Consider the following 27,323-nt stretch of genomic DNA (forward strand, 5'->3'; position numbering starts at 1 on the left):
TAAAAACAATCTTTAACATTCATTTAAAATTTTTTTCTCTCTCCTCCCCAAAACAGTAAGCAATTTGATATCAATTTTATATGTGTAATCATAAACATTGATTGTTGAATATTTTCACTATCGACTTAGTGACTTTCCCTTTTTCTCCTCTTTCAGTCTCTTCTATAAGAAGAGGAAGTTAAGGCCCAGGTGAGATGACTTACCTAATGTCACACAGATAATTAGTGACTGAGCCAGGATTTGAACCCAGTCTTCCTAATTCCAAGTTTAGCACTCTTATCTACTAAATCATGCTGCCTCTCATCTGTGCTCCAATCCAATTTCCACTATATGTAAAATTAAGAGGTTGGGTTAGGTTACATCGAAGTCCTCTTGCAGATATACATCTGCGATCCTAATGAGAAACCTTGGCTCTGTTCTCCTTGAATCTGTGACTGAGTTTGGGGAGGTTTCAACCTGCTTCGTCATTCTCTAATGCCTTCTTTTTCCAATGTCCATCCATCTTTATCCAATAGCTCTCATGGTATCATAGAATTTTAGAACCAGAAAAGATTATAAATCTCCTAGGCCTAGCTGTCTTTAGTATATATAAAGTTATTTAGTGCAGATATGCAGAAAGTGACATTCTATCTTGTTCATTCATTCAGTTGTGTCTGACTCTACACAACCCCATGGATTTTTGTCCGTGGGGTTTTCTTGGCAGAGATATTGGAGTGGTTTGCCTTTTCCTTCTCCAATGTGTCTCCATTTTACAGATGAAAAACTGAGGCAAAAAGAGGTTAAATGACTTGTCCAGGGTCACATAGCTAGTAAGTATCTGAGGACAAACTTGAACTCACATCTTCCAGCTCCAGGCCTGATGCTCTATCCACTGAACCACTGACATTCTACCTGAGGGATATTTAAAAGGTTTACACAGTGGGAGATTTTTCTGCCTAGTTTATTTTCAGCAAACTGTCAGTAGTTAGAAAAATCTGAGAAAGGAATAATAGGGCTTTCCAGATCCCCAAGCTATACAAATTGCATAGCTTGCAAAGGCATTCTGCTATGTTTTCAAAATGGCAGAGCCAAAAGGAGGCACTTGGGCATCCTAGGCAATGATTGAAAGTTGTCTCCACTCGCTCATCTGCTAAAATGGTAAACTCTGTATATTATTATCAACCAGAGGTTTTCATCTATCAATGTAAAACTTCATTTTAGCACAGATTAAACAAACAAGGAAACTTGTATAATAGAGAGCAGAATTCAAAACATACGCCTTCCTCGTGCCCCACTTTACCCCCAAAATATCACCCCCTCCCTGTTGGCCTGCCTTGTGGTATCTTTGTCTCAATTCTGGTCTGAAGTATTATCTCCTGAAGTTCTGAGGGAACTCACTCCTAGGAAAGTAAAAGGCTTACAGGCTCCTTGACCTGCTAGTTCTAAAGGCAAGACAGTTATCCCAGTCAGAAGCTGGATTTCATTTCCCCTTTTCACCTCCCTTCCTGATTTTAGGCCAGACACCATTTTTTTCATGCTCTTAAAGCATGCTCTAGAGACAACATGGCTTCCTACAAGAAATAACTGTCTCAAGGGATTGGTAATGGGATGTGGTGCTTTTGGTTTCTGGTTCAGAATTAACCTTCAGGAAATAGAAGTGTTTTAGGGCACTTAGAACCGTCTGGCAGCCTCTTTGCTTCATGGGTAGTTGGTTTCCATTCAGTTTCTATTGTTCAGGTACCCACAGCATGAAAAAAACCATTACTGAAACTTATCGATTTAGGTGCAGGTGGAGTAACATTGCCATGCCATATGGACACTGTATTTGTGCATCATAGTGAAGCCATTAATCAATTAAGAAACCACAGACTGCCCACATCACTGATGGGTTGTCACCTGGTGAATGGAGCCAGAACTCTTAGAGGTAGAAGACCAGGAGCAAATTTAGTCTTTGCCTAAGTATCTGACCTTCCTTAAGCCAATGGATGGCCACCTCCTATGGTTTCTATTTTACTCTAATATAGAGGACATTGCTATTTATACTTTCCCCAACTGTGGTAAAGAACAATTCATCTTTCAAGTCTTCAAACTGCTAGAATCTACATTCCTCAGATAAGCCTTCATTCGGACCTTTACTCATCAAATCTTAATCCTCCTCAATAAGAGAGTAAAACTGTGCCAATCTTAATCTGTACCAATCAGACCAATCCTTCTACTGTCCTCAAGGGATGGAATATTCAATGAGATATCAGTATCTTTGCTCATACTGTTCCATCTATCTAGAATGCCTTTCCCTCCCTTTCTACAATATTTTCTTTTGAAAACCCACCTCTTCCTTCAAATCCCAGATCAAATGCCGTGTTCTTGAAAGATTTCCTGATTCTTTCCATGTCTGCCATTAGCCGGAAGTAATCTTCCCTTCCCGCAGAACTTTGATAAGCTTTTTAAAAATGATATTGCTTAGTCTGCCTGCCTTCTGTGTATTTGTATACTTGTCTTCTCTTGTGCTAGGTTATAATATCCTCAAAAGCTTGTTCTTTATGGAGTTTCCCCCAGTATTCATACACATTAGAGAGTTCAATAAACATTTTGAATTGAATTGGAATGACACATCAGAAGTAGAAAAATGCCCCTGTTGCCATCTGTGGAAAGGAGAGTGAGGTAACAAATGAAATTACAAATAATCCTATCCTAGTCCTGGTGAGGTCTTGGTCATTTAAGAGCATAGGACTTGGAATTAGGAGTTTCTTTTCCTGGTTCTACCACCAATAATAGCATGCTCTTGTATTATAGTAGGAGTTAAATAAATGTTGGCAGAAAATGGTGGTAACTTCTCCAAAGCTCCATTTCCTAATTGGTAAAATGAGATAGGGGAAGGTAGGTGGTACACTGGATAGAGTACTAAGCTTGGAGTCAGGAAGACTCATCTTCCTGAGTTCAAATCTGGCCTCAGACATTTACTAATTGTATGACCCTGGGCAAGTCACTTAATCCTGTTTGCCTCAGTTTCTTCATCTGTAAAATGAGCTGGAGAAGGAAATAGCAAACCACTTCAGTGTCTTTGCCAAGAAAACCCCAAATGGGGTCACGAAGAGTTGGGCACAACTGAAAAACGACTGAATAACAACAAAAATGAGAGGATTGGGCTAGATAATCTTTATAATTATATGATATATGTTTCTCATATCTTCTTTATGGCTTTTAGCCCCATTGGGTGTGGCTAATGTGATTTTCAAGATTTAACAAGTCAAGAAAAAAGACAAAGACTAGAGGCAGGAATGCTGAACTGATGTGATGAAACTCGTCAAGGGCCTTTGCTATCATGTTTATTGTTTGGAATTGGGTAATTTTTCAATTGTGTCTGATTCTTAGTCACTCCATTTGGGGTTTTCTTGGGGAAGATACTGGACTGGTTTGCCATTTCCTACTCCAAAGGGGAAACTGAGGCAAACAGGGTTTAGTGACTTGCCCAGGGTCACACAACTAGTAAGTATCTGAGGTCAGATTTGAACCCAAGTATTCCTGACTCTAGGCCTGGCACTCTACCCACTGCACCATCTAGATCCACTGTAGATCTAGCTTTTCCCTGTCTTTTCACTGCCTTTTCTCTTCAAAGCTCATCAGTACCTAGATTCAGGTACTTCTACACCTGCTGAAGTTGCTAGTAGAGTCACAGTATGGGGGAGCTGTCAGTTCTATGTTCTGCCTTAAATAATTTTAATCAACACTACATACTGAGTGCTCTGCTATCCAGCTCTTCTGGCTGCCTTGATTAATGATGTAAGAAGGAATTCAACTTCAGCGTGAAGCATCATTGACAGAAAGATGTCTCTTAAGCACTATATAGGCCCTGAGTCACTGAATCAATCATCCAGGCAGTTTTCTGTGCTTATGACTGTACCCAGGAGGCATGGAAGCAGCCATGATAATAAACGCTGCTAGTTTGTACATTTTTCTTCCCCTAAATCAACAGAATGCTGGAGACTGTGAGCTGAGCCTTGACATAATCCTACTGCAGAAGTCTCCAATATCACTTCCTTTTAAAAAAATCACTATCGTATTTTTAACAGGATAGTAACAGAAACTTCATTCAAAAAAACCATTGTAGCCAAAAGAACTAAGAAGTACTGTTAGTTGTAGTGATACTAAATTCTGACCATACCAAGAGATAAAAACAAAGAAGTCCTACGAAAAGGAACACTGGTAAGATGATTTGGTCACATTGTGTGAAGGTTTTTGTTTTTTCTTCTATTAAATTTCCTTTGCAAACAAGGAAATGAATTGTTCCCATCTATAGGTCATTGCTACTCAGTGCCCATAAAGATCATACTATTTGTTGAGCAGATTGGTCTCCTTTAGGTAAAACATGTCTTAAAATCACAGAATTGAATGGGACTTCGGTTATCAGTGTATCAGTAGAATGTGGGCTCTTGGAGAACATTTTGTTTTTTGTCATAGCCTAGCACAATGTCTGATGCCTAGAAGATACTTCATGTTAGTTGAATTGAATTAAATCTGACTCATCTCTTACCTGAAAAAGAGTCCCCTTTACAATGTCCCAAATAAGAAGTCATCCAGCCTCCTCTTGGACTACCTCCTGAGGCAAGCCCTTCTACTTTTGGATAATTAATATTTTGAAAGTTTATCATTCCGTCAAGCCTAAATTAGCTTCTCAGAAACTCTCATCCACTGATCCTTATTCTACCCTCTGGGGCCAAGCAAAACAGGTCTGATTTCTCTTCCAGGGGACAACTTTTTAAAAACTTGAATACGGCTGCCGTGTCTTCAGGTTCTTTATTCAGGCTAAACACCCCCAATCCCTCATGATGTGGTTTCAATACAGTATTTTTATCATTTTTATGAATTCAGCTATCATGTTGTTGTTGGGTTGTTTCAGTCATTTCTGACTCTTTGTGACCCCATCTGGGGTTTTCTGAAAGATGCTGGAGTGGTTTGCCATTTCCTTCTCCAGGTCATTTTGCAGATGAGGGAACTGAGGTAAACAGGGCTGAGTGACTTGTCCAGGGTCACATAGCTATTGTCTGAGGCTGCATTTGAATTCGAGAAGATGATCTGAATCTTCTTAACTTCAGGCTTGGCAGTCTATCCATTGCACCGCCTACCAACCTTCAGCTACCTCAGTGGCTTGCCATTTCATAGTTGACTGTTGGACTAGAAGCTAATATATCTTTGGACAGGGTGGCAGGAAGAAGATGACCGCAAAGAGTAACGCTTGTTAGAAAAGCACAGCCTGGTTCTGTTGAGAAGCCAGATACTTAAAAAAAATTAGAATTATGTTTGACCTTTGATGGACTAAAACTAGCAATGTTATTTTACTTGTTTTTGATGCACAATAGAGTGAATGGCTTCAAGTGGAGAAAAAAAACTAGTGTCAAGTATTTTATGGATAAGTAGGTAGGTTTTGCAAACCCATGAAGCAAAGGATTATTTCCAGGCCTCAAACTCTATATACTTTGTTCTCTTGGATTACTGTATTTTGGAATTTTAGAAATTTTCCCTCCTTGACTAACCATTGCCTGTGTTCAGGATACAAAAATTAAATTAAATACAACATATGCATATGTCTATTCCTCAAATTAGTCCATCTCCTGACTTCGGGTATTTTCATTGGCTGTCCCACATGCCTGGAATTTTCTCTCTCATCTCTCCCTCCTGACTACCCTGGCTTCTTCTCTGGCTAGAATCCCACCTTCTGCCAGAAGCTTGCCCTGATTCCCTTAATGCAAGTGCCTTTCCCAGCTGATTATTTGTTTTCTTTATCTCTTGTTTTGCACATAGTAATTTGCTTGTTGTTTCTTCCATTAGATTCTAAGCTAATAGAGGGAACTCTGTACCAGGATATGTTTCTTGTAAACTAGCAGTAGTCTTGGTTTTTAAACCCCTTGGTGACCTGTTTAAGGAGATCCATTCTTTTTAAATGAAAGATTTGCTTTTAAAGAGTAAAAGATGCTAGTATCTCTTTTTAAATGAAAGATTTATCTTTTAAAATGAAAGACTTGTTTTTAAAGAGTAGAGGATTATAATACCTTTCTCAATTGCTGCTGTCCACAAAAGCAGATGAAGACAGCCTCTCGAAAGAGATTTTAATTTTTTTGGCTTCAATGCTGGAGTTAAGGAAGAGAATGTAAACATAAAAAAAGGTAGGGGAAGAGAAAGGTCAAGTTGGACTTTTAGACGCTATAAGCTACAAGTAAGATCTGGCAACAGCTTTCAGAGAACTTTGTTTCACTAGCCAAAAACACTTTAAAAATATTGATGCTAATTCAAATCTTGGAGCATTAGTTGGAAATGGTAAGCCTTTTTCCCTCTTATGTCTATTTCATATTTTCCCCCTGATGTCTATTTCACATAGTTTCATAGAAGACTTACAGTAACAGCCTGCCGATGTGTAGGGCTTTTGAAACAGGGATGCTTGTGATTACTATCTACCGGGTAATCGTGCCTTTCCTGGCTTAAGAAGAATGAGAAACACACAAACCGACCTCGAGAAAAATTGGAAATGATGATGCTCTTTGCACGGAAAGCTGATGCTAACTATGCTGCTGTATCTATCACCTAGGTTCAGAAGAAGGGATACAAGCTTTAGTAAAGATCCAGGACTATTTCCTTTGTGGTGGCTGCATTGTCCACTAGATCTTTCTCCCAGTTGTTTAGAAAGACCTGGTTGGCAAGACAATGGGGAATAAAATGATGGTCGGATCAAACAGGATGCAGCTCCTGTAGAAGATAAGGTCTAACAAATCCTTTAGGACAAAATGCCTAGGAGCATAGAAATTTACATAAATGCTTTAGTAATCTCACTAAAGTGGCAAATCAAAATATATTGACTGTTGTTTCAATAAACCTAAGGTTGGACAGCCCTGCTTTAGGACATGCTGTCACTTTCATTTGGTCAGGAACTTTTGGAGTTAAACTGGATGAAATGGAAGCAAGAACGAAGAGGCTACGCTGGTGGGACCAGCAGTGTAGTTTCCATTCTTTCTTAGTGGGGTAGTCCTTCATACCCATCTTGAGGAAGGGCATCACCTTTTTCCTTATCCTATCTAGATCCTTAGTGATATTAGAAGGTAAGATATTTTGAACCAAGAGAAAGATATGGCACACAGAGGAGAGTCAGAGGAGTTTGTACCTCCTATAATTCTTTTTCTGGACCCTCAGACCTTTTATAATCTTGGTGTATTCACTATCTCCCTACTCCACTAGACTTGTCAAGCTCAGTCTCTCAAATCAATAGAGGGCTATAGGTGAAAATGAGAAGCAAATATGGTACTTTTGTTTCCTCCTGGTTATAGTAGACTTGGAGGAATCTATTGTACAGGGATCCTTGAGTTCATTCTATTCTTATCAGAAGCTGTTCCACCTTTCTCTATCAGCTTCTCACCTCTTCTTTTCATAGTCCCATAAGCCCCACTGGCTTCCATTTCATCACCAATTGCAGACTTAAGTCAAGGTCCATTTCGCCAGTGAGAATTTTCTGGAGATGAAGCATAGTGACATTTGCCACTACTTAGATCTTATCCTGCTACTACAGTGGTCTTTATCCACCACGCCCATTCCTGTTGCCCTGCAGTGGGGCTCCTTCAGCTTTACTCAACAAATAGTTATTATCTGACTGAATAGTTATTATGCTGACTGCAAGGCGCTGGACCATGTCCTAGGTATACAAAGACAAAAATGAAACTATCCCTGCCCTGTCCTACTTGGAGCAAACATTATGTATACGTATAAGTAAATACAAGTTAATTTGAGGAGGGAGAGAGTGCTAACAACTGGGTGTATCAGAAAGGCTGCCTGCACTATATCTTAAGGGTAACTAAGGAGTCCAAAAGGTAGAGGTAAGGAGACCCTCCTTCAGAGTTCTGTCAACACTGGTCCCAGCCATGGCCCCTAGGAGGGGGCCTGCTATATTGTTGCCCCGTTCACCTGTTCTATTTGTGGTTAACTAAAATGGAAAGGTAACCATTTTTATGTTCACCTTACCCATAGTATTATCAACACTGACATTTATACAGCATTTGAAGATTTATAAAGCACTATATATTTTCATTTGTTTTCTATAACAATCCTATAAAAGTAGGTTTTTGAGGTATCATTATACAGATGAGAAGACGGAGGCTCCGGCTCAGACGAGCTACATACGCAACCATAAATTATCAGAAGTAAAATTTAAACCCAGATCTTTCTAGACTCCAAGTCCAACACATTCCACAATATGACATTGTCTCTCCAAATAAACTCAGTCCTGCTCATGTCCATTTACCTGCCAGTTTGGGCTCATTTTAAAGTCCGGTCCTATTCTTAGGTTGATGTCTAGGTGTTGCAATCTACAAAATTCATGCCCATCTGATTTGCTTTTTCTTCCACTTAATGGTGAAAGCACTAATCAGTGCCACTCTGTGGACAACTCTCCTAAGAATTAAGCACTCACCTAAATGATATGGATGAAGCAATGTTTTCCAGGGTATAGATGACTAATGTTATGTGTAAGCAGACTGAAAGCTGCCTCCTGGGTAAAACCGTACTGTAGCTATTGCTTTCCTTAACCTGCCTCTTTTTAATCTGCCTCAACCTTGAGCAAAAGAAATACCTTTGGAGAAAACGTTGAGTCAGTAATCTTTGGGGAAGAAAGCAGTCTGTTTTACTGTAGGTTTCCTGAACAGAGGCAGCGAGGAAATATGGCTTTACTTGAGAGGTTACCATTTGCTAAACGTGGGGCTCCTGTAGGGAGGTTTTTGACATCCAACAGCAAAGGACCGGGCGGTGCTTGCTCATAGGAGACCTTTTTCTAGTAGTATTTCAACAGTTAACGTGTCCATACACTAAATAAATGAACTGAACTGAATATCGACTGGTTCTTCACGCCCCAAAGCAAAAATTAGCTCCTGATCTGAAAGCCGCTGACCCTTTCGGGGGAGCTCCGTCATGCTGGAAGGCACGCTTGCTTTTGTGTGTAATTTGAAGAAAGGTATTGTATGCCCTGTGCTTGGCTTTGACTGAAAGATGGAGTTTTGCTCTCTCTTTGTGTGCCGAAGACAGGCTTACAGATAAATAGGTCACTGTCTTCCGAAATCCTCGAGCAAATTGACTTGTGACAATATGACTTTAAGTCTGATCTCCCTGATGTACCGAGATATTGCAGAATTGTGGCTCTTCCTGAAGAGAAGTACAGGTGTGTCTGGCTCTTGTGTGTGGTCTGTTTATTTCATTGTGTTTGCCTCATCCTGTAGTTGTTTTGATGGATATTATCAGGGTAATGAAAATCTAAAAAAGAAGGAAGGAGAAAGTTTCGCTTGGCTTTATTCTCTTTATTGGAAGAGTAAGTAAAAATTCAGGATATTGTTCACCTATCTGTATACTATATTTTTTAAAAATGTAAGCTACGTTCAGGTTGGAGATTGTGAGCTTGTTTATTAGAGATGTGATTAGAGATTGCAATTTTCTTCCTTTTCTGACCCCAAATCATTCCTTTCTTCCTGTGTTACTTATGTGCAAGGCTTGGGTTCTATTAGCTAGGCTGGTGTTACTATTTTGGCCTTACTTACATATATTCTAAAGCTCTAGAAGATACATATTATGTGATTACTTTTAAAAATAAATATTCATTATCTATAAAATGCTAATATTGGGAGCGCACAGTAAATATTGCTAGAGTTCCTCAAAGTTTTCAGTAGAAACCTTTACTTATGGGAAGAGAGAGAAAACAGAGGAAACATCTTTGCTATGGAGATTGCAGTTTGCTTGTCCATGAAATCACAGATCACCCAGCAAGGTTGATAACAGAAATAATTAACTCACACTGTGGGGCTAGGAGCTTTGCATGTGCTGTTCTTGCTTTCTCTTGGCTATGTTAGAGCAACAGGGCTAGTGAACTTCATTTGGTGACTGGGATTCAGTATTTGGAAGCACTACTTCTGGATTACTGCATTTAAGCAAGCTGATTTAATTGATAGGGTGACTTTCTTTGCAATGGTTAGTTATCATCCCTCCCTTACACTTTAGTTTGGTGATATATGTTCAGCATTGCCTGTGTGTTTGCTCTGAATGATTCACAAAGTGCTAGAAAATGTGAGAAAAAAAGACAAAGGAAGAGCATACTGGTGAAGTTTAAGGAAAGGGGGTGGGAAATTTGAGATTTGGAAATGGTGTATGTTTCTATTACACATGCATGGTCCAGTCAAAGTTGTGGACTTCTAAGAAAGCACAAATGTCCCATTTACATACAGTCTAAGTGCTTATCCCATTAATCCCTCATTCTGCCAACCGCTGACAAATAATTCATGAAACAAGCACTTATGGGAATTTTAATGAACAAGCAAAGCCATAACCACAACCGGATGCCATGAAATAAAGGACAGAGTTTCCAACTTAAAGATGATAAATTTGGGTAAATAATGAATGAATGAGCAAATGAATTTCTTTTAAAAGGTTAGAGCCAATGTCTCAGGGCAGTGTTAATATTGGTGTTGTCACAGTGGTAGCCTCAGCAACTCATAACCCTAGCTGGATAGTCACATATCACCAGAGGTAATAAGTATTTATGCAAAATAAGTGGAAGAGAGTGATTTCATATCTGAAATCAGATTCTGATTCAAAATGCTGTAGAGGCAGGCAAGGGAAAAAATGGGGAGAAGCTGCCTAAAGAAAGAGGAGAGCCTCAGAACAAAAAAGATGGACTAGAGTTTGTGAAATTTCAAACACATGCTTTATTTTCTGAGATACTTAGGGAATTTATCATTCATAATGTAACTAGACCATGTAATATTTTTGTCTTAGGGTAGCTGGGAAAATAAATCCTGTGACGGTTTATGATTTATTAGATGTCTATATGGTTTACTTACTATATTTTAGTATTAAGTATTACCCTATATTCTTAAATTTTGCTAGCTTTTACTTTACTAGCCTATGGTTTATTCTTTGACAGATGATCATGGTCTCAAATGAATATTCCACGAGAGTTTGTCATTATTAGAGAATGGATTTCCCTCCTACCTCTCCAGAATCAGTTTCCTCCTTTTCTCTTAAAATCTACATTAAAATTTTTTTTAAAAAAGAAAACATAATGGAGCCAATGGGGATAACACTAAATGCTTTCTTTGAATGTTACCTTTGAATACTTTTATTGGTAGAGTAGGCTGAGTTGGGGCAAGTGAAATAGCATAGTAAGAGTTGCATTTTTGTGCTGGCATTCAAGGCTTTTTTGTATAATAGGAGAATTGAAGATCGGAGACTTCAGTGGATTTGAAACATCTTTTTGAAATGATTAGGAAGCAATAGTATAGAAAACTGGCCAAAAAAAATCCACGTGAATGTTGCATTAGAAAAGAGCAAAAATAGATACGAATATGAGCCACAAGGCATATACTTGGGGAGGAGGGAGGGTAACTGGACGAGGACCCAAGTTCCAGTCTTGACTTTGATACTTCCTCATTGTGTGACCTTAAGCAAATTATTTAATTTCTGTGGGTTTCAGTTTCTTCATCTCATCCTGTTTTAAGATTGGGTTAGACCACATGATCCCCAAAATCTTTCATCTCAAGAATTCTGACTCTGTGAAACTTAGCATTTCATTAAAAAGAAGTATGACTAAGAAAATCTAGGATCCTTCAGTTGAAATATTTCATTTATGTCAGCAAGAACATGTATCTCTCAGCCATTACAGCCTCACTCCAAATGGGCAATTACAATTATTTTTTTTCAAAAGAAAGGACTACTCTCACAAGTGAGTCTTAGAAACTGAAACTTGCCCCTTAAAATGTGCCCTCATTTAAAAGGTGGTATTCTGATAAAGTTGTTCTACCTGAGAAATATTTCTTCACTTACGCCATAATCATGAATTGATATGTAGGGCTTCCATAGAGTGTGACGCCTAGGCCAAATGCTTGACTGAAGACTTTCAAGTTTGAACCAAATGTTTGTGGCACCTTAATCCTGTATTTACTGTATAAGGGAAGAGAAGCAAAAACTTATCAAATGAATTCAATCTAAATGTCTAGCCATAATTTTTGGCCTCCATTATTCAGGTATTTGCTTTGACACTAGCTGCCAAGAGGGAACTGGATGAAGCTACAACTGGATCTTTCATTCTATTCCCCATATCATATGCAACCCATGAGCCACCTCTTTATATTTAGACAGCTCTATACACACACACACGCACACATCGTCCCAGCTGGGTATTGAATATACACCTTTGACCTCATCAGCACCAATATCTGCAGAAAGTCATTGAAGAGAAAGAGGAAACAGAGAAATTATACCATCCCATTATAACTTTGTGTCAAGGCTGGCTCTGGGTTCTGTGATGATGGTGCCACTGGCTCATTGGTTAGGCCGTTTGGAAAAAAATACTCAGTGCCTCAATTTACTGATGTGAGCAGTAATAATGAGCCTTCTTGTCTTTCTGATAATACCTGTTAGGAAATGTGGTTTGTTGTACTTTAGCATGTAAGCTGATTGTAAGGTGGCATTTTTTGGAAAAGGAAATTCTGAATATCAGGTATGAGCACATAAAACAGCCTTGTATGCTGTGCTGATTCAGTTGGCGTCTGGGACAAATTTCCAGGAATACCATGATACTTTACAGAGTAATGTGGTAGGGTTAGAGAGATTAGTGAATCAATGGAAAGAGGCTTTCGGGGAACCCTAAGAATGATCAAAGGTTTTGACAACTGGCTCTCCAGCCAGAGCAAAAGCCACAGCCTGATTCAGAGCATTCCAAGACCTTCCAACGATTTCCTGGAAAGCACATTTACTGGGGGCTGTAGTCACTCAGCGTGCCAACCTAAGCTTTTTTCAGCTTTGTGTTTCAATGTCTTCTCTTCTTCAATCAAATTTGGGGTCATACCCACACATGAAAGTAGGAAAGCATTTGATTATGGTTCAGTCCAACAAATTAGTACGTCCTATGTGTGGGGGGGAAAAGTCAAATACTGACTTTATCTCATTTAATCCTCACAACAACTCTGGAAGGTATGTGCTGTTATTATCCACATTTTATAATGTAGGAAACTGAGGCAAGCAGAGGTTAAGTGACTTATCCAAGGTCACACGGCTAGTGTCTGAGGCTGGATTTGAACTCATCTTCTTGACTCCATGCCCAGTGCCCCATCTACTGCACCACTTAACTACCCTAGTAAAGAGATGGAATTGAGATTTTAGCTTTTTAAAAACAATTTTTGAAAATAAAACCTTGGCTTTATCAAACTAATATTTTGGGAGTTCTGCATAAAAATCCAGATGATTAGGGTTCGTGACTTGCAGAGGTTGGCATATATGAGTGCCCATTTCTGCAGACCTATTTAGCATCTCAGCTATGACTGGCAGTGCCACCTCTTTTTCCACAGCTACCCTTTTTGAGGGAGAATTGAATGAACATATGTGGAAGAAGCCCTTACTGTGCCCAGCAGGCTCTTCAGTAGGTCACATCATAGACTTTGTCTTTAAGAAGTAAGAGGGAATAGAATACTTGGAGGAAAGGGCGAGGGCTGCATTCTGCACCCAGTTTTGGAGTAAGATATACCGATACCTAGCTGACCTCAGAGAGAGGGCTCATAGACTATAAAAACTGAGAGGGATCTTGAAGGTCATAGGTGTAGAACCAGAAGATATCTTAGATTCGATTTAGTACAACCCAATCATTTTACAGTTGAGGAAACTAGAACCCAGAGAGGTTCAATGTGTTCAGTGTCAGACAGATACTGAGTAGCAGAGGCCAATTTCAGCCCTAGAGCAGCTGACTCCCAATCTCACTAGATGTTAGAACATGTCTGTGGGGTCCGCTGGACCTTGGGTTAGAGATGAAGGAAGTTTGATTCCCACAGCAAATAGAGCTGAAATGTCAGCCTTGGATGCAGACTTACTAGTGAGAGATAGTAGAGTATATTTGTTTAAAGTTTCAGAAGTTTCTTGTCTTTGACAAAGCCACCTTAAATTTAGGGTAATATTCTAGTTGGTCTAGTGAAGGAAAATACATGGTTCCTTGTGGGAGCTTACAACCAAAACTGATAGATAATCAGTTGTGATATCAGCAGCCTGACATAATGGTTAGGGGGTTGGATTCCCAGTAGAGAGACGTAGGTTCAAATCCCATATCTGCTAATTAGCTTTGTGCTAATGGGCACAAAACCATAACCATGGGCAAGTCACCTAATTTCTCTCAGCCTCAGTTTCTGCATTTGTAACATTGGGGATAATAATACGTGCAGTACCTACCTCATAGATTATTTGTGAGTCTCAGCTGAAATCATAGATAGAAAGCACTTTGAAGACATTTAAAAAGTCTATATATGTTGGTTGTTATACAAAGTGTCCCAAAGATCTTAGTACAGTTTTAAGCTTCACTCGGGCATCTAAGTGGTACCGTAGATAGAACAGTGGGCATGAAGTCAGGAAGACGTGTTCAAATCCAGCCTCAGACGATTACCAGACATGTCACCTTGGGTTAGTCACTTAACCTCTGCTTGTCTCAGTTTCCTTCGTTATAAAACGTGGATGATAACAGCACATACCTCCCAGGGTTATTGCGAGGATTAAATGAGATAATATTCATAAAGCACTTAGCATAGTGCCTGGCGCATAGTAAGTACTATGTAAATACTTATTTCTTTCTCCAATCCTTAATATCTTAAAACAGCACTAATACTTTTGGGACACCCTGGACTATTATTTTCAATCGAATAATGTAGTGGTTTAGACAAAGGAAGAATTAAGAATCAAGTTAACAAGGATCCCTCATCTTAGAACTGATCCCCAGTGTGTTCTTTGCCATTCCAAATGCACTATTTTCTTCCTTTAATTCAATTCTTAGCTTAGTTCATTGCCTATCTTCAGTTTCTGTGTAAACCTATAGATAGACCTGGTATATTTAACCTAGCTCGCATTCTGGGTATATTTAATTTTCCACTATGTCTTCAGGAATCCTTGGCATTTAAGAGAGGTGCTCCTAAGTGACAACATGCCCCCAATCCATGGCTGATGCGAAGGTCCTCTGAATAAAATTGAAAATGAAGACATATGGCCTGAGAAAGAATATTCATTTTCCAAACTTTTGTTAAAATATACTTTGTAAAAAAGGTTTTGTTGATGATGTTTGCCTTTACATCAAAGACATTTATACTACTACTCCTCTGGATTGAATCCTAATCTATGTAAAAAAAATACAATACAAAAAAATACAATAATTGCATCTACCAATGTATGCAGTATTCCTTGCTGGTGTTCCTCCACCAGTATGTGCTAGTATTCCTCCACCTCTCTGCTATAAATATGGAGGTGGAGAGAGGTTTGTTTAATTAGTTGTGAGTCTTCCAGTGACCTTTTCATTTACACTGTTGTTGCTGTTGAAATTTGAATTCTCCTACTCAGAAATCTGTACAGGCTGACAGCTTCCAAAGCATCCAGACCCCTCTTCATAGCCACCTGAAACCATCCTTGTTCAGGTGATGGTCCATTAGTGCAGCCCTGAGGCTGAGACAAAGTTGACATCCCTCTCCCCACACCTTAATCCCCTCCTTCCCTCCCATTCCCACCCTCATCCAGTGTTTAGGGACTGAAACAAATCCTGAGTTCTGTCTGATTTGATTTTCAAAGCAACACTGGGTTTCAGCCCAGGTGTGTACACCCCTGCTTTGTTTCCTTGTCTGTCTCTTGTCCTTTCCCTTCCCTTTTCCCCCCTAAGGAATTGTAATCAGCCTCATGAGAGTATGTCCAGGTATAGTTTTCTTATTTAGATCCTGTCCTACATTTCTGCCACGAATCTTCTGTTTCAACTACAGGGAACATTTTCCCATAAAATGTGCTAGGTGGCACATTTTGGTCTATTCACAGAAGGAAGGTATCAGGAGACCGGATGTCTTTCTAGTATTCAAAGATTAGCAGAGAACAGAATGAAAGAAGTAGGTTCCTCTTAATTGGGTGCCAAGAAAAGGTGTTGAAAGAAGAAATAAAACCAAACTTGATATCTTTCCTAGTGGGTACTTTGGCAAAAACAACACCGAACAATTGACAGAAGCCTGGACTTCGCAGTCGTCCTTGACATGAAAGCAGGTTCCTTTCTCCAGTGACCTATAAACTTTAGCCAACAGGCATGCATGTAGTTAATTGGACAGCACTCACGCTGTGAGCTGGATTCTCTCAGGGCATATTGACCCTTGGAGAAAGATGGCACATTTAGAAACTGCCTTGCCTCTCCCGGGTCACCGCTTAACATTTAGCGAGTTACAGCTTGAATGTACAAAATGATGTCTTCAGGGCCTGAAAGACTAAACAGCTTCCAGATGTACCTGGCTTACTCCTAGAGGCTAGTTTAGACATCAGGGGAAGCTAGCTGATTGAAACTGTTCCCAGATCTTAAAACATGCTGGGTTATCCACACATGAAGAGTTTTGGCCTGAAGAATTGTTTCAATAGATGACTAATTTATATAACTTGGCCGTAAATTGCAGACAGTTCCCGAATTACAAATAGCTGGTTAATGACATCTCTTCTATGTAGACAGTGTGTGGTCAGAGGTCCCCATTCCCCTCCAACCTTTTGTCTCACCATTGCCATTGAGTCTAGGACATACTCCAATGCTGATGCTAATTTGAAAGCAGGTGGTAGAATCTTCCCTTAGGAAGTAAGAAAGAAAGAAGCCCTTCCATCCCTGAACCGGAAGGAGCAGAAAGGTCTGCTATTAGCCACAAAGAGCGGAGAAGAAGGAATAATGACATCAATTCACATCTGTAAATTTAATTCAGCAAACATGTATTAAGCGCCTGTTGTGTGCGATGCTCTGTATACATCAGCTGAAGTGACGCTAGAGATACAGAGATAAAAATGAAATGAGGAAAAGTTCTCGTACCTCAAGGAGCTTCCATTCCAGTGCTCCATGGTTCCTAAAGCTCTTTCCTCACAACAACCCTGTGGAGGTATGATCTTTGTTTTGCACATTCTTATTTACAGAACTAAAGCTCAGAGTTAGATGACATGCCCAAGAATATGCAAGTAAGTGTCAGAGGTAGAACTCAAACCCAGCAGCATGGCATAGGGAAGAGTCCACCAAGTGGACCAAGTATAGCTGTGGAACACCGCATATTCTGTTGACCCTTTGGTTGGTTTTACTCAATTGCTTCTCTCTTCCTTTCTCTCTTTTTTTTTCCTCCTTTCTCTCTTATTCTTTGTTACAGGGGATAGCTCTCTGAATGGGGGGGGCGGGGCGGGAGAGACTAGAAAGAATAAATATTTTTTAAAAGATGTGGTTTTTTCTGGAAGTAATTTGGGATTGTCAAAAGCACCTCACAATTTTTCAAAAACAATCTAGCCTATTTTCCTTCCTTTAATTGAATACTGGACTTAATTATCTACCTTCACTACTTGTGCAAGATACATGATTGATGGACTAACTCAAAGGACTGTCCATCCAATGGCATGTATTGGCTTTCGGTATTTGTCATCTATTTGCTTGTTCCTAGGATGGATTGTTAGACTTCTCCCTTTTAAATGATCATCTCTCTTATTCAGGAGGTCTAATGGTGTTCTGGTGGATCTGGAAGGACTTTATTATCTATAAGGAATATAGTTTCTGTTTGAACTAAATACTAGACATTCTCCATGGCAAAGGCTGACACCCTTGGCAAACATATATCTTTTATGGATGGCTTGATGTTAATAGGGGATCATGGAGATAGTTATCTCTATGACAGCCTCTATTAAGAATGCTTGTATTATCATAATTTCTGCATGGGAGATTACGAAATGCTTCAAATGTTCATTAAGATACACAATTTTATTTTTTGTGCTATTAAATCTCCACCATATTCAGTGCTTCTTAAACTCTTAGAGAAAGTCTTTGAGATGTATGGTCCTGTGGTTTCTGACTTATTTTTAAGCTTTTGTCCTTTTCCATGTCTTAATCCCAAACTATTTTCCAACATCTGCCTTCCACAGGGATTTAAAATTGCATAACAAAAACTAATTTTGGACCGAATTACCAGCAAGGCATCAGCATCTAGTCCCCCGTATGTATCTTGCTGCTTTTTCAATACTTCAAATGAGCTTTTGCTTTCCTCCTTCCTTTAGCCACCTAAGGGAGACCTGCTGCTGTGTCTCTCTCTGCTGAGGTAATCATTTCACAATTATTCCCAGCTGTGTGAGAGTCCATTATAGTGGCGTTGTGACAAGCCTTCCTCCCTTTCGGAGTGCAACAACTGAGAGGTGCCACTGAGCTCCGGCAGCCGAAAACAACCTGTGCTTACGCTGTGGCTCTCCCAAAAACAAATAAGTCAAGCTAATAAGATTAAAAAAAAATAAAACAAGCAGCCCTTTCCAGTGTGGAGAGCCTAGTAGGACCATAGCCGCAGAAGCTGGAATTATTCCTAGCAAGTGCCTGCACTCCCTGCCCAATTCAGCGTCTTGTGTGCTAATACTCCAAAACGATAATGTTAACAGACCTATGTATTCTAAAACATTGCTTTTGATATGGCATTTCCCAGACTGATTTTGGTACACTTTGAGCTTGAAATATATTAACAGAAATTGTATTTACTAAGGTTGAGCTGAGAATGTGAAATATGTTGAGGATCAAAAGGGGTCAGGGAGATTTGGGAACAAAATAGAGGAAATTGGGCCTGTTTTCATACTGAAGACATTACAGGTAAATGAGCATTTTGATACATAATTTCAGTTATTATTTTAGGAGGGAAAAAATAACTCTAATGTCAGATTTTTCTCACAGAACTTCTGTTTGCAAAATATTAAATATCAGAGTTTTGTAAAAACAGATTTTGGAAGAAGCCACTTTAAAGTGATGAATTTTAACCTTCTAACCCAATTTGCCAGACCAGTTTCTTCAGTGGCAGTCTTGTTCCATAATGAGTTTTGACTCACCTAGCTCACTAGCTCCACCTGTTGGAAAAACTAAATATTTTACTCTAAGACAGCAACTTCTCCCTAACTTCTACCACTTCATAAAGATAGAAGGAATCGTGGGACCCATCACAATGGTGGCCTCATTCACCTTCAGGGTTACAGTGTCTAGGGGTGGGGGTAGCTATCTTCCCCTATGGGGCATTGTCCTGAGATCTCTGCCTTCCACCCCTCAACTGAGTATATCTGAAAAAAAAAACCTGATTTGGGGGGGTATGTTTTGTAAAATTCTTAGTTATGGCTCTATACCTGGACAAATTACTTCAATACTTTTTCCTCTATTTTTTCATTTAACCTGAGCTGTCACTTAGTAGACTGTGGAGTATGTTTAAGGGTTGAAAGATTGGGGTGAGTTTGCTGAAGACACCACAGCAAAACAGGAACCCCAGCCCACTGTACCATGCAAACATTCTCGATTGGTCTCTTAAAGCATTTGAACAAAATTGATAAGCTTTATCCAACATCTGTAGAGTTGTGATTTTTAAAACTATGGAAAACTAATGAAAGATGTTTACATGAATGATGTTTGCCCTTACTGAGTTTGGAATGAGTTTTTATAGTGTGTCTGAGTGCATGTATGAGGAAGTAGGAAAACTGTTTCTGAAATAAAACTTGACAAATATTTTTTTAATTTTTAATTTTAAATATTGCTACCATAGCGCTATAGAAGCAATGCAAGTATTAAACAAAATGTTTTTAAAAAATAAAGATAGAAGGAGTTGTTTTGACTCAAGGGACCTGAGTGTGAGAGGACCCAGTGTGGGGCCTGCAATGGACTCTCAGTGCTGATTGCAGGATATTTCCCAGGCTTTACAAGAGGTATTTTGCTCCTTCCAAGGTTAAATCCTGGCATTACTGGAAAGTGAACCTAAAAGCCTTATGTTGGGCTAGCCAGCAGGGTAGAAATATCCTTGTGGGAGGCTGATTTGTACAACTCTGATCTCTTAAAAGAAAAAAGCATAAACTCTCTTAAAGGAGGCTCTTTAACTCCATCAGAAATTTTATAAACGGTTGGATAAAGGAATTGAAAAAATCTAAATTGTACTAATTTGAGAGCTCTCTTCTTTTTTTAAAACAACTCCAAGGGGTATTTTTTTTGAAGATTTCTGAACTTAGTTTTCTACAATTCCACATCATTTTAGGACATAATTGTTTTCATAGTTTTGTTTTTAACCTGATAACCTGCTGTTCTGAGATGAGAGCCCCATGAAGGTGAATCGTTTGCTATAATCTGATTTCATACTAAAGGTAGTCTCAAAGGTAAGACCCTTTATGCCAGAAACAGCCTTTGGTAACAAACCATCCTCTACTTTTTCCATGTTGAACATACAATCTCTGATTTCAATCAGGACATCAAGCCGTATATTAATGAAGTTAAATTGTCTATCTAGGAACAGCTCTGGCCTCTGATTCTGTCTCTAAAGAAAAATCAATTCTTCTTTTGTAATAATTTTGAATTAAATGTGAAACAAGGGAGAATGATACAATGGAACAGAAAATCTACTGACCTCGTATCTTTAAAAGTTTCCTGGTCATTTGTGAAAAGCATTTATAGTGAAATCTGGCAAAGAGAAAATGGCCTTTGATGGTCTTATTTCTTCTATCCCTTGTTCACAAAGGGTGTAATCAGTTCACAAGCATTTAAGACTGGATGATGAGCCAGGAACCTTGCTGGGCTCTAGAGAAACAAGCACCAAAGTAATAGCGCCCGATTTCAAGTTTATGTTCTACTGGGAGCATACGGCATGTTCACAGATACTTATACAGATAAAGGATCTATCCCAAGTAAGTATATGTGGGGGAGGGGGGCAAAGTACCAGCAGCTGGGGCAAACAGGAAAGGCCTGAGGTGGGGTCACTTGAGCTGAGCTTTAAAGGGGACCCCAGAATTCCAAGAGTTTGGAGGCTGAGAGGCAGAGCAGTGATGGAACAATAAAAGAATGGTCTGACAGCATGATGCACGAGATTAGAGACCACATATGGGAAACAGTAAATACTCCAGTTTAGCTCAGGTTTTGCATACGTGAGAGAAAATAATGTATAATTATCTTGCAAAGTAAGACCAGAACCTGACTGAAAAGGGCTTTATGTGCTAGAGGAGTTGGCATTTTGTCTTAAGCAGGGAGCCCCAGAGGTTTCTTGAACCGGGGAGTGACTTGATTGGGCCTGTGTTTTAGGAATGTGATTTTGGTGGCTATGTAGAAAATTGATCAGAAAAGGGAAAGACTAGAGGTAGGGAGACCAGTTAGGAGGCTATTGCAATAATCTTAATTATCTCCAGAAAGAGTTCCTCATTGTCACAACCCATGATAAATCAAGAGAAAAAAATGACTTGAATTATTTTATTAAGATTGTTAAATGGAGAATGGGCTATCATACTTAAAGTCCCTTCATGTTGTATATCTTCCCCATTAAAATGTAAGATTCTTGATGATTAGGACTTTATTTCTCCTTTTCTTTGCATCCCTAGGGCTTAGCACACTGCAGTCAGTCAACAAGCATTTATTAAGTGCTTACTGTGTTCCAGGAACTGAACAAATGCAAAGAAAGACAGTCTCTGCCTTCATGGAGCTCATATTCTCATGGGGAAAGACAACAATAAATGGAAGATGAAGAGGAGGGGGGGGGCATGCAGAGAACATGGTAGCAAAGTTCAAGCAGTGCAGTCTAGTGAGGAACGTTGACATGCAGTACCTTCCTTAAATGGAAGTTCTGAGAAGAGTTATCCAGTCAGAGGGAGGGTACTTCCAGGATTCCAAGGCTGGAGTGATCTTCCAAGATAAAGAGGTTGCTGGGGCATGGTAGATAGTAAGCACTTAATCAATGTATTCATAACCAGACTCCAGAGTGTAACTGCATAGACTTATGGGGATTGTAATCCAAAGGGACAAGGTGGGTTCTTCTTGAAAGCTCTGGACTGTTGTTCCTATGGACCACAACTCTCACAAGTCTATGCAGCCGTACTCTGAGGCCTAGTTATAATATAACCTGATGGCAGTTTGCTGGTAATGAGTGTTTAAGCATGTTTGGAAAGATCCTTGCACGACAGATACGCAGTCCAAGCCTGTACTTGAAACTTTTTAGGCTTGGTAGGACCTTCCAGAGCTTGTGCGCCACCAATCTATCCTCCCAGAATCTGTTCTAGCTCTATGCCAAGATGAGGTAACAGCACAGGACATTTGTGGAGTTCTCCATGTTTTATTCTTTATCAAGTATGCTGGAATTAGATTAAATCAGAAAGAACAGAAGTAGATATTGTTGGGTTTTTTAAATAATCTCTGACTTTCCCAGTATTTTGCTTTAAATATTCAGACAGATTATTAACAGATATCAAATCATAAAGACACTTTATCTTCCATCTAGTAATTAGGTGCCATTTTCCCCATCTCTGTCTGAAAGGAGTTTTAGATGAAGATCTTAAGCCATTTCTTCTAGGCAGAAAAAAATTATGCTAATATCTTAAATCCAAGTTTCTGTTTACAAGCACGTTATATTATGTGCTATTATCAAACATGAGGCCAGATTTGAGGACTTAATAGATCTTAAATAATAGTGGTGCCATTTACATACCAAACAAGTATATTTTGAAAGTATTTCACTGCATTTACCCTAAATATTCTTTAAAATGCTTTGTCTTCAGAATATTATTTGCTAGTTGCCTCTGCCTTAACATCAGAAAGTAATTTTAATAATGGAGTGGAAAAAAAGTCAGAGCTGCTCTGAAACTATTCTTACTTCTAGGAAATTTATGATATTGATAATATCCCAGGAAACCAACAACGTCCCAGGCTTACCACTCTGCTTGGCAAATGATGGGGACTTAATTCCTAATTGTCAATAAACATTTATTAAGCACCTAAATGCTAATGGCTGGGGATACCAAGAAAGGCAAAAGACAGTCCCTGCTCACTAGCCAATGGGGAGACAACATGCAAACAACTATGTACAGAATAAATAGGAAATAATCAACAGAGAGAAAGCGCTAAAATTAAGAGCAATCTTTGGTCATAACCTTGAACTCCTGGTTCCATTGGTAGCTAGACATGAACTGGGAATTAAAATAACCAAGAGCTTTTGGGAATGTAATGTGTTCCTCTGGAAAGAGACTGGCAAAGTGCTTTCTTTGTGTCCCCTGTTGCCAGTGTACTCTGGGCCATCCTCTGCCAAAGGGGTCAAGTTTTGTCTTGTGACCTTGGGCTAGTTATTACATCAGCTCTCAGATTTCTAGCGCAGTAACTGATTAAGTAGAAATGAATGGCTTCTATCCACTCTGGCTCACACAGATGTTGGTCCCATGCCCTTTGAAAAAATCCAATGGTCCTTGCACCACAATATTCAGAGAGAGAAAACACAACAGTGACAACTGAAAAAGAGAAGCAAGCATTTTCTACAAAGATAAATGGGAAAAAATACAAGAGTTCAATAAAATTTAAGATGGAGAAGACCAGGTAAAGTTATTCTTTAGTGATGCATATTTTTAATAATCCACTTTTCATTGGTGTTTGAAGGTTTAAAAAAACACAACCACCCAACACTTAAATCCCCAAACTCTGAGAAGTAGGTTAGTGAAAGTATTATCCTCATTGTATACATGAGGAAAAGGAAGATGGGAGTGACTGAAGAGGACTGAGTGACTGGGTCACACTTTAGTTTTATGAGTGATCCTATAACTCTGCTGAGAAGAATTCTAAACCATGAACTTGAGAACCACTTGGATTTCCCCTAGAAGAACGAGCCCTTGGAACTTGAGGACAAGTCCCTATTACCGTGAGGAGAAGCTCACTTAGAGCACAGACTCTCTTACTCCACATGGATGCCTGCAATTTTATTTCTTTTATTTGTATTGGTAGTTACTTCAGTGGTTGTTTCTTTTGCTTTTTAAGTAGAAACATTTGCATAATTGTATAAGAACTTATTTCACTCTTATTAAAAGGGCTTTTTATCTTAGATATTTTTCTTCCTTGGGATTTTTAATTTAATATTTTATTGATTTTTTTTTCCTTTTTAGCCTGAGCTTCATTTAGCTCAATATTGGCTACTTTTGAGGAAATTATTGCTTATTGACTTTTCTATAAATCTCAGTTTTGCATTTTACAAATTTTCTTTTAGTTTTCCATATGCAGTTTGATTTCTGGAATAATATCTTATTTTCATCCCTCACTGACATTATCATTTGAATTTTCTTTGGTTACACATTTTGCTTTTGCTTTTGCTTTTCTTGGGAATGATTCTACTTAGGCTTCAAATTTATATTTGAATTCTGCATTTGAATACCAATGCTTATTATTTGATTATACCAATGAGAATGGCAGCTGTTTTATGAGTGCCATTTTAATCTAGCTGTTTATTTGTGTCCTTTGCTGAAAATTTGCACAGTTGTAGTTTAATAAAAAAAAATTGATCATTTGGGTTTGGTTAAAAACCGGCATTATGGATCAAAATTGTAAAGATGTTAATGTGTAATTTAGAAATGACTGTCTATAAAGGTTATCATAAGGGATTATTAATATATGGAATAGACATATAGGGAGGAGAGTGTTTTTAACATTCCTGAGTATCAGAGTAAGTGAGTTTAGAGGGAAAATTTTTTTTTTCAACTAATGTCAGAAGAAGCCCTGACAGATATGCTCTGTGAATTACTATACCAGTTGACTATCCACAGAAAATATCCAGATGGGGATTGTCTGGAATTTGGTGTACAATCCTCCATTTGAGGGGGAACATTTAATATGATAAGCCTGTAGTATCAATGATAGGAAATAATGAATCAACACAGTGATTGAGATTCAAGTTTGAAAATTATAAAGATTTTTACCCATAAAGAATGATACACAAAGACAACTACTAGCAGAAATAGTCTGCTGATACATGAATGAATCTGAGTACACATACCCTAGGCCAAGGTTGTTGACTGCCAGTGCCTAGAAGTCCATGGAGGGATAGCTTTCCAAAGTCAGGTGGCAGATTAGTGTTAGGGGGAGATGATCCAAAACAAGGCCAACAAAGTTAGTGGGAGATGGGGTGCCAAGAGTTTATGAAAGGGGTTGAAAGAGTAAGATCAGTTCCTCTGAGTTAAACATAGACACTTCATTTCAATGTAATAAGGGAAAGAGAGCCACACGATGAATCAGAAAAGCCTTGCTTGATGGCAAGCATAAGATAAATATGGCAGAGAAATACCACTGGCCAAAGCTGGGGAACTTTGTCAGGAAGAGAGTCATGCCTTCCTGGTGAAACAAGCATGGGGAATTTGGATTATATACATATATATATATATATATATATATATATATATATATATATATACACATATATATCAGTGGCATTGGAGAATTGGAATGTCTTTGGCACAGAGAACAGGGATATGCTGATTAAGAACTTCATTGGAAACGTTTATGAACCAATGGTTTCTTGATGGATGCTAAACCAGATAAGATATGGCAAACTTGTTTATGAAAATCAAAAAAAACCTTTGGGGGTGGTGAAACACAAAAGCAAGCATGATCTGCATTTGAAGCATCTACCTTTCAATCAGAAGGGAGAAGCCAACTGACTTTGTAATTCATGTGCACACAAGATAGATTCTGAGAAGAGAAAGAAGACACTCCTCTACCAGCCATGTGCTTCACAGTGTAGCTGAGGGGGGAGAATCCACTCCAGATCTTAATCTTCCTCCAATTAGGCTGCCATTGCAATCAGGCTGCTTCAGTCTGATCTGCCTGCAATGGATGATAAAGCTGATTTGGAGGTAGGGGGAGGGCATTTTTTCCCCATTCTTTTAAACAGTCTCTGCCCTTGCTTCTTAGCCTCCATGGCTGCTGTTTCTCAGCAGTGCTGTTCCTCTGATTCCCTAAACAGTACTACTAAAATATCTCATCCCATGTCTGCCAACCCTAGACCCTGTCCTCCATGGTCCTATCTCATCGGTTTGTGGAAGGTTGTTGAATGATTAATATTATTTTCTTTATTATCAGTATTGTATACTAAGACCAGATTCTCGCAATAGAGGGCTAGGGAATTTTATATTCTGCTAGGGAAAGGGTTAATCAAATAAGTATACCAATATTCCTGACACTTAGATATAAAGCAGGAGTATTTTGTCTCAGGAAGGAACGAGTTCACTGTCACTGACTACTCCTCAGTAGGACTCCAGATCACAGTTTGTCCAAGACAGATGTGTTGTAGTGAGGAGACCAAGCTTTAGAGAGAGATTTCCAACTTCCCTTCCTGCTCTAAGATTGTCTCATTCTACCTAAAAAGATACATGACCATTTCTGTCTGTGACTTCTCCTTTGGCAGTAAGGGCCGGGTCTTAGAGATAGCTTTTAGAATTCATTTTGGCTAATATTGCATTCTTCTTCCAAATAGGTTTTCTTACTGAAAATTTCAGGATCTGCTCTTCCTCTGATGCGTAGCACCAAGTTTGTCAACAGCACCAACTTCCTGCATTTCCTTTGCTACGACGCAAAAGAACTTCCTCTGTTATCTGTACACAGAGAGAAAATAATTGCAAAGGAAAAACATGTCTAAAGCAGCATTTCAAAGTAAATAGCTGCTGCAATGAAAATTCAAGGTTATTTACTAATGTCAAGTGTTTGGGGAGAGAAAGGATCTTGTCTACGTAATGATGACCTTAGTTAAAGGGATAAATATTGCTGAATAAAGAAAGGATGAATACCTATTACTTGTACAAAAAGGGGGAAAATGAGTAGAAGCACTCTCCTGAGATCCCTATAACTCTTAGCCAATCATATGGCTATAACCAAACTGTCCTAGAAAAATAGATTCAGGTGTGCCTAAGGATCTTTATAGAAATGTGCTCTCCACTCCATTGCTCAACATAGCTAGCCATAGGTGAAAATTGTGAAGCAACCTAGATGTTTCCATCTTGTGCAGCATTCTTAATCCACCACATACCTTCTCCTCTAACAGTATCTGGAGACCTCTTGCTGTGGTATCCCCTACTCAGGCCTCTCCTCCCTAGGGACGCCCATTCCATTGGCCCTTTTCTGACATACTACCTCTCTATAAGATATTGCTGTCCAGATCTATCTAATCTTATTTCTCCACTACTCTCCTGTATTTGCTCAATAGCAACATTGCCCAATGCATACCTTTTCCACTCTAATCGGAAGGTTTACTGTCCTTGTGTCTTCCTCAGGCTGCATTGCTCCAAGGTTTTGTTCTATTAAGAACATTCATTGTGCTTCCTACCTGACTACATCTTCTTAGATCCTTCCCATGTGTGCCACACAAAATCCTTAAATTTCCTAGGTCTTAAGAATTTTTTTTAAAGTTAAGCTATAGTTTTATATGTCATAGTAGATAGAGAGCCAGTCTTGAAGCCAAGAAGACTTGGCTTCAAGTCTTATCTATGATATGGACTGTCTGTGTGACCCTGGGCAAGTCATTTAACCACTA

The 27,323-nt window shown here is 39.0% G+C and overlaps 1 protein-coding gene across 5 annotated transcripts in view; it reads left to right on the forward strand.

Moving 5' to 3' along the window:
• The window catches only part of MCF2L (MCF.2 cell line derived transforming sequence like), a 382,905-nt gene that overhangs the window by 203,745 nt on the left and 151,837 nt on the right, over positions 1–27,323 (forward strand). For 2 of the 5 annotated variants that reach the window (XM_036753317.1, XM_036753318.1), the window contains exon 1: positions 8,745–9,169. The exons of the other annotated variants lie outside the window; for them this stretch is intronic. In XM_036753317.1, the coding sequence (XP_036609212.1) occupies positions 9,097–9,169 (73 nt within the window). In that variant the 5' untranslated portion in view covers positions 8,745–9,096. Of the gene's footprint in view, positions 1–8,744; positions 9,170–27,323 lie in introns of those variants that run through there. 5 annotated transcript variants of the gene reach the window in all.

The sequence above is a fragment of the Trichosurus vulpecula genome, chromosome 4 (assembly GCF_011100635.1).
Source record: "Trichosurus vulpecula isolate mTriVul1 chromosome 4, mTriVul1.pri, whole genome shotgun sequence".
Classification (NCBI taxonomy): domain Eukaryota; kingdom Metazoa; phylum Chordata; class Mammalia; order Diprotodontia; family Phalangeridae; genus Trichosurus; species Trichosurus vulpecula.